The sequence below is a fragment of the Talpa occidentalis genome, unplaced genomic scaffold, assembly GCF_014898055.3.
Source record: "Talpa occidentalis isolate TD23 unplaced genomic scaffold, MPIMG_talOcc4v2.1 talOcc4.5, whole genome shotgun sequence".
Taxonomy (NCBI): Eukaryota; Metazoa; Chordata; class Mammalia; order Eulipotyphla; family Talpidae; genus Talpa; species Talpa occidentalis.
Genome location: NW_023604861.1, coordinates 12,959,804 through 12,979,139, shown reverse-complemented (window position 1 = coordinate 12,979,139; position 19,336 = coordinate 12,959,804). Strand labels below are relative to the sequence as shown.

The 19,336-nt window shown below is 35.8% G+C and overlaps 1 protein-coding gene across 4 annotated transcripts in view; it reads left to right on the top strand.

Annotated features, from left to right (window-relative positions):
- The window catches only part of GPC5 (glypican 5), a 1,063,734-nt gene that overhangs the window by 238,202 nt on the left and 806,196 nt on the right, over positions 1-19,336 (top strand). For all 4 annotated transcript variants that reach the window (XM_054701627.1, XM_037528635.2, XM_054701628.1 and 1 more), the window contains exon 4: positions 17,130-17,263. In XM_054701627.1, the coding sequence (XP_054557602.1) occupies positions 17,130-17,263 (134 nt within the window). The remainder of the gene's footprint in view (positions 1-17,129; positions 17,264-19,336) is intronic.

Genomic DNA, 19,336 nt, shown 5'->3' with positions numbered 1-19,336 from the left:
CATTATTTCATTAGTGCTATGAGGTCCTTCAGAGAAAAAAATTTGTCCCATACATTAAAGGTATTTTTTCCCATAATAGCAAACTATCAGACCTTAAAAAACTTTTTCAATTTTAAAAATTTTGAAATCAGGTAAAAATGAATAGATGGCTAATTCCATACAGTCATCCGAACTCTGTCAAGTAATGCCATTTGCAGTAACATGGATGGAACAGGAGATAATGCCAAGTGAAATAAGTCAGAAGGAGAAGGACAAATACTGGATGATTTCACTCACATGTGGAAAACAAAGAAGCAAAACAAAAGAACAGACAAGATTAAACCAAAATGAATCCCAGAAATTTTTGCAGAATTGAGGCTACCAGAGGGCAAATGTGGGTTGATCTGTAGTGGGGAATGGGGCATTTGAACTGTGGTGGATAATTTGGGTGTTTTGGTAGTAGGTGTGGAGTGGTAATGTGCATCTGAGGATGTGCGAGCATATGCCTCTAAGTCACATACAGTTATAAGCCAGTGGTACCTCAATAAAAAAATTACACAACTTAAAGACCCCCAAACCGGGCCTCCCTGGTGGTGCAAGGGGTTAAGACGTAACCTATGAAGCTATCCACAGCCACTGCAGCATGAATTCGATTCCTGGCCGGCCAGGGAGCTACCCACATGGCGCGGCAGACCTCTCCTGATCCGTCCGCTGCTCCCCTCAGCAGTGTACTTCCGTCAGTCTGCCTGTTCTGTTCCCCACTCTGGTGAATTCTCTCATTTCCCCACACATCTGGCCTATACCCCAGTTCTTGTATGCATAAATAAATAAATCATTAAAAAAAGGACCCAAGACCCCCAAATCAAACAGTCAATAAATATATGTTCAGACATTGAATAAATACCAAATGGGCGTGCTGTTGTGCTGTTGCAATTTACAATAGATTAACTCACTTTCCCAAAACCACTTTAGCATCTACTCTCCACAGAAAAGTCATAATACTCTTTCCAAATTATAAATTAGATTATATTTTAAAGTAGCTGTCTATGGACATTAGAGTAACATATAAACGCCTTTATAGTGACCTTCAGCGCTCTGCACTATCATTTTACCCTGTTCTCACACCACTTCATTCTCCATGCTAACTAACCTGGATTTCTCTTGATTCCTTTAGCTTACAATCCTCTCCTTGCTCTTTTTATAGTAATGGAAATAAGCTCTTTTCCCAACAGTGCCCTCCCTCATCCCTTTATCTTGCTAATGTTAATGCTGTTCCTCATTTTTGTCTCTTCTTGACACTACTAACTCTAGAAGCTTTCCCCAACCTCTGTAGAAAAGGATTGGTAACTGTGTAACACTCTAACTTGGCCTTTGTTGCATTTGGCTTATATTCAGTTAAATTATTCACTTATATTTTACCTATATGCACATGCATCCTATATGCCTCAGCAGTAATTCCCAATTTCCCCTCCTTCCCACTCTCCTGCAACCCTCATTCCTGGTAGCTACTGGTAGCTACTAACCCACTTTCTGTTTCAGTGCATTTGCTATTCTGGAGATTTCATGTGAATAGCATCATGTAATACATGGTCTTAAGTGACTAACATCTTTTCACATGGTATAAAGTTATCAAGGCCTAATTATATTGTAGCATGTATCAATACTTTGTTCTTTTATTGCCAAATAGTATTCCTTGAATTGTACCAAGAGGGCAGAGGATATCTCTTGTGCTCATCACAGTCTGGCTAGTGTCTAGGTCTTTCCTATATGGATTCCTTGATGAATACCTGTCAGTCAACAGTAAATCTCCCCTTTCTCCTGCACTGCCCAGACTATTGGAATTGCCTCCAATTGGTCTCTCTTCTACACCTTTGTCTTATTTGTGTCTATTTGCACAAGTCCAAACTCCTGAGCATAGAGTAGCAGGTCCTCTGTCATCACTCTGCCATAGGTCCTGTGTCAGTCCACTTCTCCTGAGCCGCCCTCCCTTGCATTCATGTTCCTGGTTAAAGTACATATCCATTTCGTTCAGCCCCATGTTGACTTAAACATACTTCTACTATGTCCATTTTACCAGCAACACTGAAAACTTGTCTAAATAATTCACAGACACTTTCCATCTTTTTATCCCCACTGCCTGTTAAAGTATCTGGTGATACTTGTTGAACTGAAATGACCTCCCAAATCTATAATAGAAACTTCTTGATTAATGCACTCAGTAAGATTTAATTTCAAGCATTTATAATTTTTCATTGAATCTTAAATTACTAACATTTCCTAGCTCCCATGAGAGCACAGCAAGAAATTGTGATAATCTATGATTCTTTTAATGAATGCATATCTTTTAATAAAATGCTTCCATTTAAACTTTTTAGCAGATAAATTCTCTGGAATTATTAATATTATATCTGCATTTATCTTATGCCCAGTAGTCAAACATTCCATTTATCAAATTAGATTATTGGAAATAAGGGAAAAACTAAAATAATAAACAATATAAACACATCTTAATGGAGTGCATGTAAGGTATTCTGCATAGTTCTGGGAGAGATTCTGTACCATGCCTTCTACTTTCTAATTCTTGGTCCCAAAAGATAAACATCAGGCATATGAACTGCATTTCACACACTGATTTGGTCTTAGGGCAACCAGGGCTGCTCTTGAAGATGAAACAGGACTGTGGCACTGTCATCCAGATGCCCTTTAGACTCTACAGACCTGTAAGAATCCTGCTGGTTACCTAAAGATCAACTGCTTCTTGCAGTTCCTTAGTGGTTTTTGTCAGCTGTCACTTGTAGGTGTCCTTTGAAAAAGCGTAGTATGATCTTAAATCTGGGGAAAAGCTACCTGCAATACTCATCTCCTTGAGAATATTGCAGGCCATCTCCATGCGGGTTAGGTTGTGAAAGGCTCTGATAAATCTGTTTCATGATAGCCATTAATTATATTGAGGAGAGCATTTCCAATATATACATTTAACTAAGTCCCCTGTACATGTTAGGAATTTTCTGCTAAAAACACTGGAAAAGGTTGCCAAGACATATCTTTCAAGATGTGTTGAGGTTTGGGCCGTAAGTAAGATATCTGTGGGGGAAGTCAAGGCCATATCATCTGTGGTCTGGCTGGGGAGTGTCAAGTTGACATGGAGACCAAGACTGTTGTCTGCTGCCTCCTCCATTGGATGCCCTCTCCTCATGAAAGGGTCGGTCATCCTGCGATTTACCATGGGCTCTGGGAACACAATCCAGAAACTGAATTCCTTAGCAGACTCCTTGTGAATTTGACTGAATGGTCTTCTTCCCAGATGCGGCAATGTGAAAACAGGAGACTAAACATTCTCTTGACCTTCTAAAATTGGCCTGAGTCCATAGAGAGAAAACATATCTGAGGCAAATATCTTTGCTTGGATGTCATTCTTTGCACTATACACTAACCATTTGTATTCAATTCCTTATTTATATAAACTCAGTTGGAATATTCACAAGGAATTAGGGTGAAGCCTCTGTTTCAGAGCATACACCGAAGCATTTGAAAACTTCCACTTAAAAAATACTATTACTTAGGCAGACAGATGTTTCCTCAGTCAGTTGGAAAAAGATATGAATGCTTCATAAATGTATTAAAAAATCATAATATGTTATACTGTTTAGAATGTGATATTGTATTACTTGTTATTCAACAAATAATATAATCTGTGTAATTAAAATGTGCATCACAAATACCAGCATCCTCTGACAGAGGGTCCTCATTTCCACACTGGAACACGCAGAAGTCCTCCTGCATCCCAGCCCAGAAGATAATGCACGGGATCCTTGCACCGGCTGTCTGGCCTCAGCTGACAGCACAGTTGGTGCTTCCTCACATTGATCATGTAGCCCTAGAACAAAGGGAAGGCAGGTGCACCCTAACAGACAAGTCTTTTCCCGATCAGAGACCCTGAACAAAGGGCAATCTGACCTTGAACTTTACTTGCCTGGCATCTTAGAGGTATTACGGTTGGTGAAAGAAAGGAATCAAATTACTGTTAAGAGCTCTGTAAATTTAAATAAAAATAACATATGGGCATTTATGTTAATCTAAAAGTGAAAGTGATTTTTAAGCTAAAACACCTGAAATATTAATAATTCTGTTTATGAAAAACTTGAAATAAATAAGATATGATCCCTCTTCCTTTTATCGAATACTTTAATTACAGGATAGTCAGATATATTCCTGCTAGGAATTGTATGCACATATTAAATTGTCTTATTTATGTTTACTCTCAGTAAACATAAGGTAGCTCACCTATCTATATAGTTTTTTTGCTTGACATTCTCAGAATGTGCCAGAGAATCTGCAGGACTCACAAATCTAGACCTGAATTCATTATATTGTTTCCCAGATGTGCAATTCTCTGCTATCCTCTGGGTCAGTATATGTGCTTAGAAAACTAGGTGTCATCCTTGAGATCTTCTTTAGCACCCACCAGATTTCCAGCCCTGATTTCTGTTAATTTTACACCCTGATTGTATGTGGAAGATGTTTGGGTCTCTGCCTCCTGCCTCCATCCGTCACCTGTATGTGTGCTTACAGAGACCTGAGTATAATGCTAGAGAACTGATTAGGGTGATGTCACTGCAACTCCCATCTCCCCCACTCCCACACCATCTACAAGGCCCCCAGAATAACATTTGCAAAACTCAGTTGAACTTTATTCCTGCACATTTAAAGCCCTTCAGTGGTAGACACTCCAGATCTCTCATGTGATCATTGAGTTCCGATACATCTGACTTCCAAACAGTTCACAATCTTGCTCTCCCCACAGCCCTTTCATTCTGGGCTCCCTTCCATTCTGGGTCACCCTGCAGTGCTTTGACAAGCATTTGACAGCCCAATTTCTTGAGACTCTGTTGTACTGAAATACACATATGAGTAGTATACGAAAATATAATATAATCAAAGAAGTTTATAGTTGCAGGAAGCTTCTAACCACAATACTGGAAATAAGTAAATATCCAGCAACAGGGAAATGCTAAGTCAGGATACAACCTTACCAAGGGAAATTGTGCAGCCATCAGAGAGAATGGATTTAAGCCATCTCAACTGATGTAAAAGGATTTTTATGTGATATCATGGGGGTGAAAAATAGAAATATAATATGATCCTATTTTTATAAAGCATTAGATTTTTACTTATATTATCTTTATATTCATAATGATGTATGTGAATGTGTTTCTGTTCAAATTACATGAACACATGGGCACGAGGGAGGGAAAATAGAAAACACATAGCAATTTGCTGCACTTAATTATCTGGGAAGGGAAAGATTTGAGTGGCTGTAGTTGGAAGGGGAGTTGGAGAAGCAAGCAAAATAGGAAAAATCTCTTGCATTAAAAAAGTAGAACTTGGCATTATGATTCAATCCCATTTATTATATAGAATGAGTGTGTATAGGTGTGTGGGTGTGTGTCTCTGTGTGCATAGACATGCAGAAAACTGTGTGTCATATTGCTAGTGACTTCAGTGGATGTTCATGTAGTGACATTTTAGTGACACATGAAAGTCTTGCAGATACAGATAGACACACACAATGTAATTCTAATTTTGTAAAATCAGGCAATAAAGAACAAACATGTATAGGTGTATATCTGCTTATATATGTTTGTAAAATTGAGCACATTGTTCTAGAAGGTTAGGTCTCAATCAGTTTGCTTTCTCTTCTCTGGAGAAATTGGTTATCCTTCCACATCTTTAAAATATAGCACATGCATAAATGAATGTAGTAACAGAAATTGTATTATTTTAATTTGAATGTCATAAGTTATATTTTATTCTGTTATAATTTTTCAATTTTTGACTCACAATATGTCTTTATTTTTCCTTTAATTATTATGTAGCAATTCAGAGTATAATGCCATCATGTAATATTAAAGAATGATGGACATTAATTTATAATTGCTCATAATAAAAATAAATTATTTATTGGGCATACTTGTCCAGACCTCTTTTTTGAACCTTCTCAGTTTTAAGAATGGTTGTGTTTTCAGGTGAGGTACACTTAAGTAGAAAGGCTGAGTAGTAGAAAGTATACACTTAAAAAGTTAATGTGACAATGTTTCCCCTCCCTTTCCAATAGTAAATGCACCATTTACAATTATGTTGACAATGTGAGAGATCGTCTTTCTCCTCACGTCTCTGCCAATATTTGATACTCTCCGTCTTTAGAATGTTTTTCATTTGGATGGATAAAAAATGTATTTTCCAATTCACAGGTAAGAACCGAGGTTGATCAGCTTTTGTGTTTTTCCCCATTTGTATTTTTATCTGTCACCTTACTATTTATAACCTTTGTCCATTTACTTTTTTCCCATTTTCTTTTGTCTTTTGCAACTATTCTGAGTTATGAGCATTTGTCTATTAAAATTGTTGGAATTACTCCCATTCACCAGTGTCTCTTTTAAGTACCTTTCTAGCAATTTCCTAACACATGAGCATTACGTGGAATATTAGTTACAGGTCAGTTGATGTGAAAAATAAAAAAGGCAGAAAACCCTACAATGGCTCAGTGTGTGGACAGGAAGACCCGATCTTATATTTTAAGTATTCTGCAGAAGGGAGGGGGATTTTTTCATCCTCTTCTCTTCCCACCCTACTCTGGTCGTCAATGTTTTATAATCAACTTTCTAGCATTTATTGTTAGCTCGGCTTTCTCTGATCCTTTGTCTGGAACCTCTATATTCCACATACAAGTGAAACGCTCTTTCTCTTTCTCACTTATTTTGCTTAGCATGATCCTCTCCAGCTCCATTTTATCCTGAGGTGCTGGAAGTGTACTAATAGCTGTTAGACACAACTGAAAACACAACAAAACAAAATACGTCCCCTTCTATGCTCTTACCTGCAAGAGAACAAATCCTCTTGAGATGTGCAAAACAAATGCTGGAAAGGTTGACTTCAAGTTGAGAGATCAAGGGGACATGATTTCACAGGTGGTATTTTCGCTGAACCTTGAAATATGGTCAAATTTAGACAAACAGAAAAGGAGAAAAGTACAAAGACTGAAAAGTACATGGTGGCTCTGGGGACCAGGAGTAATAAAGTTTAGTTGAATCATGTCTTTAGAGTGGAATACTGGGGAGTATGGAGCTGCTGCTCTAAATTCACATGAAATACTTTAGTTTTTATCCATTTGGAAATGGGAGAAACTATCAGAAGTTTTGGATCAGAGAAGCAGTAAGGTCAGAGATTAATCTGGGAGCCTGGAAGGATTAAAACTGGGAGAGTGATGGAAATTCAGAGGGGGAGGCTCTTGTTTCTTTCCAAAGACAAATTAATAAAAATCCATTCTAAGGTGATAGAAATTCCAGTGCAGGGGAGGCAGGTAAAACACCAGACCCAATGAAAGCAGAATAGCCTTTGTTTGAACATTTTAAACCTACAGCCAGTGCCATATCTAAAATATTTTCAGCTTTGATATAGTGGAACAAATACAGTGAGATTGATTTTTATTTTATCTTATTAAAAATTACAATTTAGAATTTTTTCTTTAAAAAAAATGAAATGCTTAAGTTTTGATGTTGTGCACTAGAGACATAACTTAGCCTTTTCCTGTCCCCCATGTTTAAATTTAATTTTGAATTGCTTTTCATACCTCCCTGTGGTATCTTGCCACGTTCATATGGAGGTTGTGCTGGCTGGCTCACCTTCTTCTCTTTGTGACAGAGTCCACGGGAGTTTGTAGAATATAAATTACCTAACTCAAGGGGTTTAAATGTCACAAAGTGCAATTATTATATGTGGAAAAAAATATTTTCCCCCAAAGATCATATTGAAAAATGTAATTGAATCAAATTTTGCTCAGTATAACTGAGTTAGTATCTACCGCTTAGGATTCTGTCCTCCACCTACTCCAGAATAGAATTTCAACTGCAGGGTAGGATTTCTCTCTTTTTCTCTTATGATTCAAGGTTTTTCTAAATTTTTCCTTGATGCCCCTGTTTTACAGTGATTTTCTCTGGGATCCTGGGAAACTTATTGCTTATAACATTTGTTTGACATATAGCTTATACATGTAGAGACATTGTTTATGTTGTATTGAAGTTAACTTTTTATAATTTATCAATTTGTTTCATCATTGAGAATCCTATTTCTTTTCCTAGATTATACATTCTTTGAAGACAAGACATTAGACGTGGAAAAATACATTCAAGTTCTAGATTTTTTAGCCTTTACTAATAATGAGCCTTCCCATAGTCAAAAGAGATCTACATTTACACACTTTTACCAAATCCCCACAGCTGTGAATTAATTATGTCAATTTTGCCAGTGTCAAAAGATGAACAAAGCTTATAAATGACTTGCTTAAATCCAGATTGTGCATTTTCATGTAAAAGCTACAATTGCCAAATGCTCTATTAGGTCAACATCCTACAAACTGTCACCAGTGGCTGGGCCAGCGTCCCCACATGGTCCAAGCTACCATAGTCCTTCAACCACTCTCTGGTTATTAACTCTGTGCACTTTGATTGCCAAGATCAATCCCATTGTGTCTTGCTTCACCGTTTACATTAGTAATCATCGGAGTCCAAGACTCTTGAATTATCTAAGATCATTAGTCCAACCAGTATATTGGTTATCTGATCCTGTCTATAATTCTCCCTGCCTTCTCAAACCCATCATCAGTACTTAAAGCACCTCAGAAATCTGCAGTTCACATATCTCATATTGTGGTCATCATTTCTTATCATTCCTGTTTACTTACACTTGTATTTCTCAACCAAAAAATTAATTTATCTTCCAGAAATATTTAACATGTCTGTCATTATCTTCCCCATTCTTGTTTTGTTCTTCTTTCCTTTCCTAATCTACATTTTATGGTCTAGCATTGCAGTGTATGTGAGCATAATTCTGATCAGCCAAGGATAATTGCAGCAGTAAAGGCATTTCAAGTTTAGGTTATTTAAACTACATGTCTCACCCACATTTACACACTGAAAAGTATCTCACTTGTTTTGAAATAGAAGTATCTTGCATCAAATTATCCCAAATAGTGTCTCTACCATTAAACATGCAATCATGTAGTAGTAACTACTGTCCTAAATCAAAACAAACAGAACAGAATCTTATTTGACCCTTCCCTCTCCTGTACTACAAAACTCCATGTTTTCTTACTATAAAACTCCATGAAATATTTGTGCACTTTCACAGTCTCAGCTGTTCTATTTCTTTTTATCTCTTTTATTCTCTCCCAGCACTATGATTTCTGCCACACTTCTGTATAAAAACTAAATTTTCACAAGTCACCAATGGCCTTTTTCTCATAAGATCCAATGGTTGATTTTCATCCTCATTTTACTTAGTAATATTTAAGGATGTCTTTCTTGACCACCTGTTTGAAGGAGTCCATCCTCACTCCACCACATCACTCTATCGTTACCCACTGTTTGCTACCTAACATCATGAAATAAAGTAATTTATTTGATGTTTTGTCTTCTATTTCTCTTGCTAGATGGGAAAAGCCTCATCACTATATTTCCATCTCTAAGAATGACAGCCTACAAATAACAGGTTCTCAATTAATTGATTGACATTGAAATCTATAGCTACACACGGACTAAAATACATATATCACATTGGCATTGCCACATGATTGATAAGAAGATTTTGTGTATCTGAACGTTTGTTACTTTGGGCTAAAAGTTGGATTTTTCTATGAGTCTTCTGCTAAATGACTTTAAGTGGGTCCATACAATGAGTTTAATTAATGATTATGAATAGAATTGAAAAGCAGAAGCTCCCTCTGGTGGCTTAAGTTACAGGTGTACAAAACCAACAACGTGGACACAAGGTCCTCCTCAGTGTGGGGCCAGTAAAAGATTGTAGAAATATTGTTCTGTTTCTTCACAACCTGTTCCACTCCTGCCCCTCTTCTTCCATCTTCTTCCTTTTTAAATTTTCAATATAACATGAGTGAGAGTGGAAAACTTTCTGATAGCTGTGAAAGTCCATATGGAAAACCATTTCTGAAAAAAAAAAAAAATCAACTTACTGCTTTACTTGCTTTATCCCAGGAACTGAGTCCAGGGTACAAATTCAGAATTATCTTTATGGATAGTTTATATTTAAAAACTGTGCTTTATAGCATCTTAATGATTTATTACTTACTATAAATATTCCTTGTTGAAGTATTCCTTGTTAAAGTTCAATAGGATATACTATTGTTTTAAGCATAGTAAATAATTATAACTCATATCCTTTCCAGAGCTGACTTCTAGATTTATTTATTTGTGCCTTGAACTTCTAAATAGCATGTATATTACTCGGTTGGTAGTAGACCCATTCTTGTAAGTGTGCTGTTCTGTAATATTAAATATTCTGAATTATTTTTTCACTTCCACTACTATAGTAAAATCTTTTATAATAATATACTCTAACCATGCCATAATTCTATCATCATGAAGTTGATCTTTATTAACAAAAGTAAGTTTATGTGGGAAAACATCTGGCTTACTAAGAAAAATTCTCAAGAAAATGTATTTTATAAATGGATCATTTAAGTTCAATTATGTAAACAGTTTTACTTAATTGGTAACTTTACTATTTTTTTTAATCAGTTATACTTAAATGTTTATCAGCTGTTCATTCAGCATGTCTTTATGCTGTTATTGAAGTATACATTATATTATATTAAAAATATTCTAGGAATATTTTTAGAATTGTAGGAATATTTTGTGTTTTGGATGCAATCTGCCTGATTCAGAGGTTGAACTTGTAGAGGATATTATATATCTATGGAATGAAAAGATGTATAGCTCCAGTAAAAATAAATGACATAGAGAAATTAATATATTTGATATTTCAAGGAAAATATAGCAAGATTTTTATTATTTTTACTTGAGTTTCACATGTTCTATTAACTGAATATAAATGCATTTATTTGGATGTATGAAAGCAGAATAAAGCTACAGCACAGCCTATGATGTTAACAATAATTTGTGTTATCATTAAAAGTCACATTGTTCAATCAAACCTGATTTTGGAATTGTATTAGGGTTCTCCAAAGAAACAGAACTAATAGAATATAGATAGATGATAGATCAATCCATCAATAGATAGACATACTTGTGTGTGTGTGTGTGTGTGTGTTGGATCCTAGTCCAAAGTTCTGGGAACCAGGGGAGTTTGATGCTATGAATCCCAGATTGAGGGTACAGCATGAGATGACATACCTTCCTTCCAGCAGTGTGGGAATGTGGGGGTCTGTGGGATTCACCTTCCCTTCATCTTTTGTCTTTTGATCTGGAAACACCTCCATAAATACATTCAGACATGATATTTAATCTCAGTACCCCACAGCCAGTCAAGGAGATACATAAAGCAAATCTTCACAGGCATTCAACATGCAGTTATAATGTCATTATTAAAACCAGTATTTATCAGTTGCCTCCAGATGAAAAGCCCTAAGGGAGATATTAAAATCTTAATGTTTAAAAATTAATTGCAATACCAGAGTAACACATTCCCTAAAAATATTTTAGTATGCAGGTTTTAAAAGTAAGGTTTTGATTTGAATCATGGATTTAATACACTATTTCAGATCAGTAGCAATGCGAAAACATTTTATATTGAAAGCAAATCTAATTTTTTGGAGAAATATTTAGAATTTGTAAATCCATGAACATATAAAATAAGTTAGTTGTGACATTTCTGATGAAATTTGACACAACTTTGCTTTTCTGATTATGTTAGGTATTTGATCAGTCCATTTTTTTTTTTTTGATAGATTGTAGATCTGAAAGATGTCAACTTTTCTTTTTTTTTTATGATGTTATCTGGACTTTCATGGAAGAGAATAAACTCTTACATTTTCACAAAATTATATCTTGGGGGTGTGTGTATCTTGGAAAGATTCCTTTATATAAATCAGTTTTTCTGGTTTTCCTTCTAAAACCAAGTCAGAAATGAAGTTGTCCAATATCCTCGTTATTCCTTCTTTCTCCTCACCTCTTCCCTGGAATCTTAAGGGAAAAAATTGTCATGCTTCTTTTCATCACTTCCATATACACTAGGAAAATAGGATTTTCTTGTCTCTTTGTATATTCAGATCATTTTCAATACAAATTATCTTTTCATGTCTGACACTTAGGAACCAGGTCTTACATAAAGAAATAAGAATAATAAGACCATGAATAAGCATAAAGAAGAGATCACTGATTCTGTAATAGACTTTTCCACTGTTCATTTCTTGCAAAAGATTCTAATCATTGACTTTCTCTTTATCTCCAATCCATTATTGAGAATTTATAACTATCTCCAAATCAGAGTTCTGAATGATCATTTATTTTTTGCTCTAAGAAACAGATAACCCCCAAGCCCCAGTAAACTTATTCTACCTTCTGTCTTCCACATAGAGGTTATTGGATCTTTGTTCATCCTGTTTACCAGATTTAAAACTGCTAATAGTTTTAATTCTCATTATTTACCTCATATAGTGACCCAGTCACTAGCCAAATCCCATTAATTCCATTCCTAAAAGAGCTTCCCCTTTCTCTTCTCTAATTTCATGGACATTTATAGAGTTTAATATTCTGTTACCTGGTATGTCTCCTTGGTCACAGTGCCAGACCTTCCTCAAACAAGGTTAAGATAATGCCATTTCTTTGCTTGGTAATCTTGTATACATTATCATAGTCTGGAAAATAACGGCTCTATCTTATAAACCTGACACTTAAACCTAAGCCTGTTGTCATTGGAATAAAGCTAAAATCATGGCTTTTGCCTCTGTCTGAAAAAGGTTGGTTCATTCTTACAAATAACATGAAATCTGTTGTTACAGCTTAAAAAGTTAGCAATGTTAAGTTTCTTTCAAATAGATTGAAAGTAGATATTAACAAAATGGAAGAGAGTACATATTACCTCAAACCGCCATGTTTCTTATTTTCTATTATTGTTGCTACTTTAATTTACAAGCATGTGACAATTTTCAGACATGATTATAAAGTCAGATCAAATTTCTTCTAATCAGCTCTGCCTTTAATACCATGCATCCTGATGTGAGCTGAAGAAAAATATTTGGTCACCAATACACAGTGATCAATACACAGTGATGCAGAGTTCATCTTTGCCTCATCCTCTGAAACAACTTGCTTTATAAGCATCCATTGTACCTGCTTAGTTTAGTGTGCTAAACGTTTTTGCTTTTTAGTTTTCATTATTGTTAACAAATACTTACAAAGACCATCGCAAGTCACATGAAAATTAAACAATTTAAGATGTTCTATACAAAGCTTTTTGAGATTATTAAGAGTGTTTAAAAGCTTTGAAGATTTGAAGAAGACTGATCAGAAAGAGGGAGGCTCTAGAGAAGTTTATATTTCTACATGCAGTGCCGAGATGACAGTGTGAATGGGGAAGTTGGCTAAGTGACAAGGAGTTGTTGAAACAAACACTTGATCAGAGTAGAAGTGATACTGGTTGGGAGCAACTGAAAGAGTCATTTCAAGTTGAGATTGGGGACTTGAAAACCAGTGGGAAGTCAGCGATGGAACATAAAGCAGGAGTAGATAAGCATCAGGGAGGAAAGCAATTTTTTCCGACACACTTGAGACTGATTGCAGGGAAGACCGTAAGAGACCAGGGAGGAGAATAAGGAGGAAATTGCAGCATAAGTCAAAGATGAAAAATTGTCAAAGTAAGTGTGAAGATTTTTTTTCACTAGCAAAAAGGTGCTCTTATTGAAATGTGGCACACAGATAGGCTCACCTCAGGGGAGCTAAGGTGAGCAAACGTGCCGGTGACAGATATTTTTCTTTCCCTTTCAATAAAGTGTGAAGTAGAGCCGCCTGACAGCAAGTCAACACACAGAGTTTTGAAATGTATTTGTGTTTATTGGAATCTGCTGCGTTTGCTGGTACCTTTGGATGCAGTCAACAATAACTTACAAGTCGATGGCTTGGACATTTTCTTCAGTATTTGTAAAAAAAAAAAAAAAGCAATGGTGGTAATGAGAATAATGATTTTGTAAGGCTGGTCATTCAGCTTTCTGCCTTCCTGGGAAACAGTTTCAATAGCTGTTAAGATCTTAAATCCAGTGTGGCAGGGACAGGGCGAGATGAGATTTCCCTCCACTCATAACCCATATTTTCTCAGGTTTCAAGGATGAGAAAGCTCAAGTGGTAGAAGATGCATAACTTGTCTAGAGAGGTATGACTAGTTCCGTTGGGTCATGACGGCATGATGGTGGAGTCCATTTTCCACTTCTTTATTCCAAAACACCATGTAGTAAACAGCCTGACCTTTGACATTTCTACCATCAAGGTACATCATCTTCCCTTGGTTTCTTTTACTAGGAATTGTTGACAGTGAAGATACGGTCCTCTTTTTTTAGTTTGAATATTTTCACGCCTTTCTAATATATTCACACTCCACTATCACTATTTTGAGCCTCTTGAAAATTCATTTTGAGTCTTTTAACACCTGGGCCTCACAACTCCCTAACTTCTCACTTTTAGTCATTTGCCAAACTCTGTTAATTTTTTTTTTCAAAATAAATTTTACTTTTTTAGAGGAGTTTTAGATCCACGTAAAAATGAGCAGAAGGTAGCGTGATTTCCCATATGTCCGTTATGCCTTCCCCCACACATATATCATCCACCCCATTATCATCCCCTACCAGAGTGAGACAGTTGTTGCAAATGATGAACCTACTTTGGCACATCATTATCACCCAGCATGTGCAGCTTTCCATTAGTTTCATTCTTGGTGTTCTGACAATATAGATTGGGAAATTTTATGGTGACATTTATCTATCGTGATAGTATCAGAGAGTAGTTTCACTGCCCTGAAAGTCCTCTGTGTTCTGCCTATTTGTCCCTCACACTTCCATAATTTCTGTCAATCATTGATCATTTTACTGTCTCCATAGTTTGGGCTTTTCTAGAATGTCATATAGATGGTGACAAACATTTTGTAGCCCTTTCAGATTGACTTATTTTGCTTAGTAGTAAAAGATAGACATTTACTTTGTCTCCATGTCTGTTCATGGCTTGATGGCTCATTTCCTTTCAGCTGCATAATATTTTATGATCTGAATGTACCACAGCTTTCCATTCACTTACTGAAGGACATGTTTGTTGCTCCCAAGCTTTTACAATTTGAATAAAGCTACTGTAGGTATCTTGTTGCTGGTTTTGTATAGATGTCAGTTTCTACTCCTTTAGGTATTTTTAATTTTATCAGAAGTCACCAAACTGTCCTTCCAAGTAGCTGTACCATTTTGCATTCTGACTTGCCACAAGTGAGAACTCTTATTGTTCCACATTTTCCCCAGCTTTTGGTGTTATCTATAGTCTGGTTTGGCCCTGTTGATTTTCTGTTACCCTGTGTAATTCATGAATCCTCTTCATGGACATTGTGACCTCCATAATTCAGAATGAAATTTGGTTTTCTCAGAACGACTTTAAGAGGTGATGAACAGTTTACCTGTTTTTAATAGGTCTTTCTCTCTATTGAGTCCAATTTACCCAGACTGCCGTATTCAAAATACTCTGGTATTTTGCTTTTCTATTCAACAGTCACCAGTGGCTTTGTTTAATAAATAAAACCTCTTAACTTGCCATTTAAAACTGTCCAAGAGCTGTCTCCAACCTACTCTTCAAACTTAATTTCCTTTAACTATAATCCTTCCTGTCCCGTTCTTTCCAGGCAAACCAAATTTTTATCTTTTTTCTACATCAACCTTGTATTTTTATTCACCTACCTCTCAGGGTTTTTCCTCTGCCTTCTTCAGTATTATTTGTTCTGGGTGTTATGTATCTACCAAGTCTTCATGCTACTTCACCCCCCCAATACCCCCCCACCCCCGTGCTCTCCTGCCTGCTTCTTCCTTTTCTCCACCTCTGCCCCTGACCTTGTGCCTCAGCATTTCTGCCCTGTCTTTCTGAAGGATCTTCTTTGGTTTCCCACAGTGCTGCCATGATGAAACCTTAAGCTGACATTGTCCTATGCAAGGACCCTTGCACCTGTCCTTCATCTATGGAAGAAACTTCTTTAGCTTGGTCCTGTCTTTCTTATTTTTTGATGCATATAGTTTGCATTATGATATTTTATTTGGAAGGAATATTTTTCTTCCTTCAAAACCCATCAACTCTACTAGGGGAGGATTCAGCTTTTCATCTTTTATGTTTTATGACATTTAATACATGTTCTTTGCAGTTTTATTAGAGGGGAAATAAATATGGGTTAAATAATTGAATTGATGCATAACTCCTCATAACTCCTTTTGTGCTCATTGTATGGAAAAGCAAACAAATTTAGAACTTTAAGGGAACTTTAGAATAATTTATTCTGACTTCTTCATCTTACATATGAGGAAATCAAGTTCAAAGAGTTCTGCAACTGTTTTCAAGATCTCAGCATTTAAGAAGGAAAAATTAGGATAAGAACCAAAATTTTCTGATTCCTATGAAGTGCATTTATGTATTTTCAGTTATTCTGCTCTCTGCTTCTTAAATCTGTGAGATATTTTTGATGTTTTACATGGTAATGTATCTAGTTATTTTTTCAGTGATAACTATGTAATTGTACAGATATATTTAGTAGGTAAATATTGAAGAAAACAATAAGTTTTCCAGTTGGATAAATTTTTAAAGGACTATAACAACACTCTCAAAATCAAACATTGAAGAAGATAATAGAACTATTATAAACTAAGCTCTTTAAATAAATATATTCCTTTTCATTTCTAAGAAAGGACTTTAGGAAGAAAACTACCCTTAGAGGTCATTTAGAAAGACAACGCATTCAATAGCAAATTATTTTCATTTGCTTTAAAAACATGTACAAGCATGTGATTTATCATATATACTTTGGTTAAGTATCCCTATTGACATTCCTATTAGTTTAACTAATATAGTTCTCTGCCTGATTTTGCATATGTATTTTTATTCATGTGTTTTGCACATGTATGCATACAAAATACATAAATGTATGTGTTATCAATTTATCATGTTTGCCATTTTATACAGAGACTGTGTCTCCCTCTTTCAAAAACTGATAAACATTAAATGTCGGAAAGGTTAATAATAAGGTATAAGTAAATGTAGGAAATAATGCATTCTCAGAAAGACTGGAGCATGGTTTCTAACAGTCTTCTAATATATTTTGTTTAATAGGTAAATAAGATTTGTGGCCATCCAATCAGAACATCCACACAAAGCCCCCAGTGTTCTTTTGATGGGAGTAAAGAAAAGCATGGAATGAAGATCTCCGCAAGAAACGGTGAAGAGACACTTGCCAACAGAAGAAAGTAAGGCATTTGTTTTACAACCAGAAAGAGAAAAGAAAGTAAGCCATTAATTTTACAACAGAATAGAATATATTCAATTAAACAGAACAAAATACACTATTGAGGATGCAAAAGATCATCATGAATTATCTTTAAAATGCAGTTGTACTTCTATGTCATTAATTAGGTAGATAGGTTCAGTTTGTGACACCACAAAACTTTCTTTCTGTGACAAGGACGTTTTGTAAAATACAAGGTCTGGCAGGCCCTAGACACAGTAGCGCCTATGTCGTACAGCAAGGCGGTGTGGTCCAACAGATCTCTGGATACTTCTCATCTTGCTCAATAGGTACTTTATACTTGTAGCTTAGGGACTCCCCACTTCCCACTTCTTGCCACCCACAAAACTGAATTTTATACTAATAATTTTATTGAGAGGTAAAACCTCATGGTAAATGTTCTTCTCACAATCAAATAAAAGAAGTTTTAAATGTCACTAGTAGGATTGAGGATTGAATCTTTAATCTCACTTAATTTTAGTCTAACTTCTACCTGTCACTGGTGACTACTGTATTGGACAATGAAGACAGAAAATATGTTCAGTGAGTATTACTGAATGTTAAGCATCTATTTAAAAAATGGTTGGATGAAAAGAAATTTCTTTACTTTTTCCCTGGTATGGTAAAAATTGCTATCTGTTGATTGAAAATGACAAGCATTTCTACCACTGTGATCATCCTTATTCCATCTTTTAAATTAAAGTCTTTAATAATGTCCCTTTGGTTTGATAATTGGCAATTAAACTTGAAAACTCTATACTGGAGGAAACTATTATTTATTTTTGTGTTTCCTTGATTAGTATATTCTGGCAAATACTAGATTCTTATTGGATGTTTTGAGCTGAACTAAAATTCAGAATTCTATATCCATTTATTAAATCCAATAGTTTCCACAATAACTAACTGAGAGTTCAGTATTTTACACAGCATTACTCTCTGTAATGTAAAATCTGTGTCTTTCCTTTTGGGACAGTGCTTCTAATTTCCTCATTCTCTCCTCAGATGGGCTCCAGGTACTAAGATCTAGGCTAAGGCTGGCTATTTGCTCAACAGAATTAGCACTTTGTTTGCATGTAAAGTAGCTGTTGTTTTTTTCTCTAAGCATTTACAACAATCAGAAGTCATTTATTGCTTTTGAGAAGTCAGTATGCCTTCTCCAGGGTTGTTCTTATAATAAAATAAACTCAAGAAGATCTTAAAGTTATTAAAGGTCATTTGGTTTCACCACCAAAGCAACCCAGTTTTGGGAAAATCAGAGAGCTCCCTCTCCCAACGCTTAACAGTTTATTCACTAGCAAAACTAATCCGGTGCAGGTAAAATGTTATGAATGACTGAAACAATGAGAAGTTCATATGAGTGGAAAAATGTATACATGTGTACCTTGGACATTGAATAACCTCACTGTGGATAGGTGTCCCCAAAAGGGGCTACATAGACTTTTTCTAAAATGTCCAGAAAATGTCTTTTCCAATGCCTTTGTATATTCAAGTATGGTCAATACAGACCTGGTAAACCTTGGATAAAACCGCTGCCATTACTGAAAGGATACACATTATTTTGAGTTAAAAGCAATGAAGGCCTAGAGGCTAAGGAGAAACTCTTGACTCTCCCTTAGTCCTTTTTCTCTTCCATGTGATCTTAGAAGAGATTATCTCTTCCTTAGCTTTTACCCTGCCCATAGAAGAATGCAGTTTGAGGCCTGTTCTCTTGGTGCAGATTTGTTATTGAACATGTCATTTTCTCTAAGAAACCCATCTTTTCACCCTTAAAGATGGGGTCATCTCCAGCATGCTTAAACCCCCTGATCTTTCTTGATACCGCAGGTCCCTTAACACAGGCTAGAAATCTCTGGTTTTTCCCATTTTACTTTATAATTTATAGGTTGTGTGAATTCTTGCCTTGTTAATTCATTTTGGCTTTGTATCCTAGTAATCTCTCTGGTGTTAATTCGTTCGTTGTCCAGCCTTAGAAAACCAGAAGACTATGGCGATTTTCACTGGCACCCCGACATCACTAATCTCACAGGCTCATTAT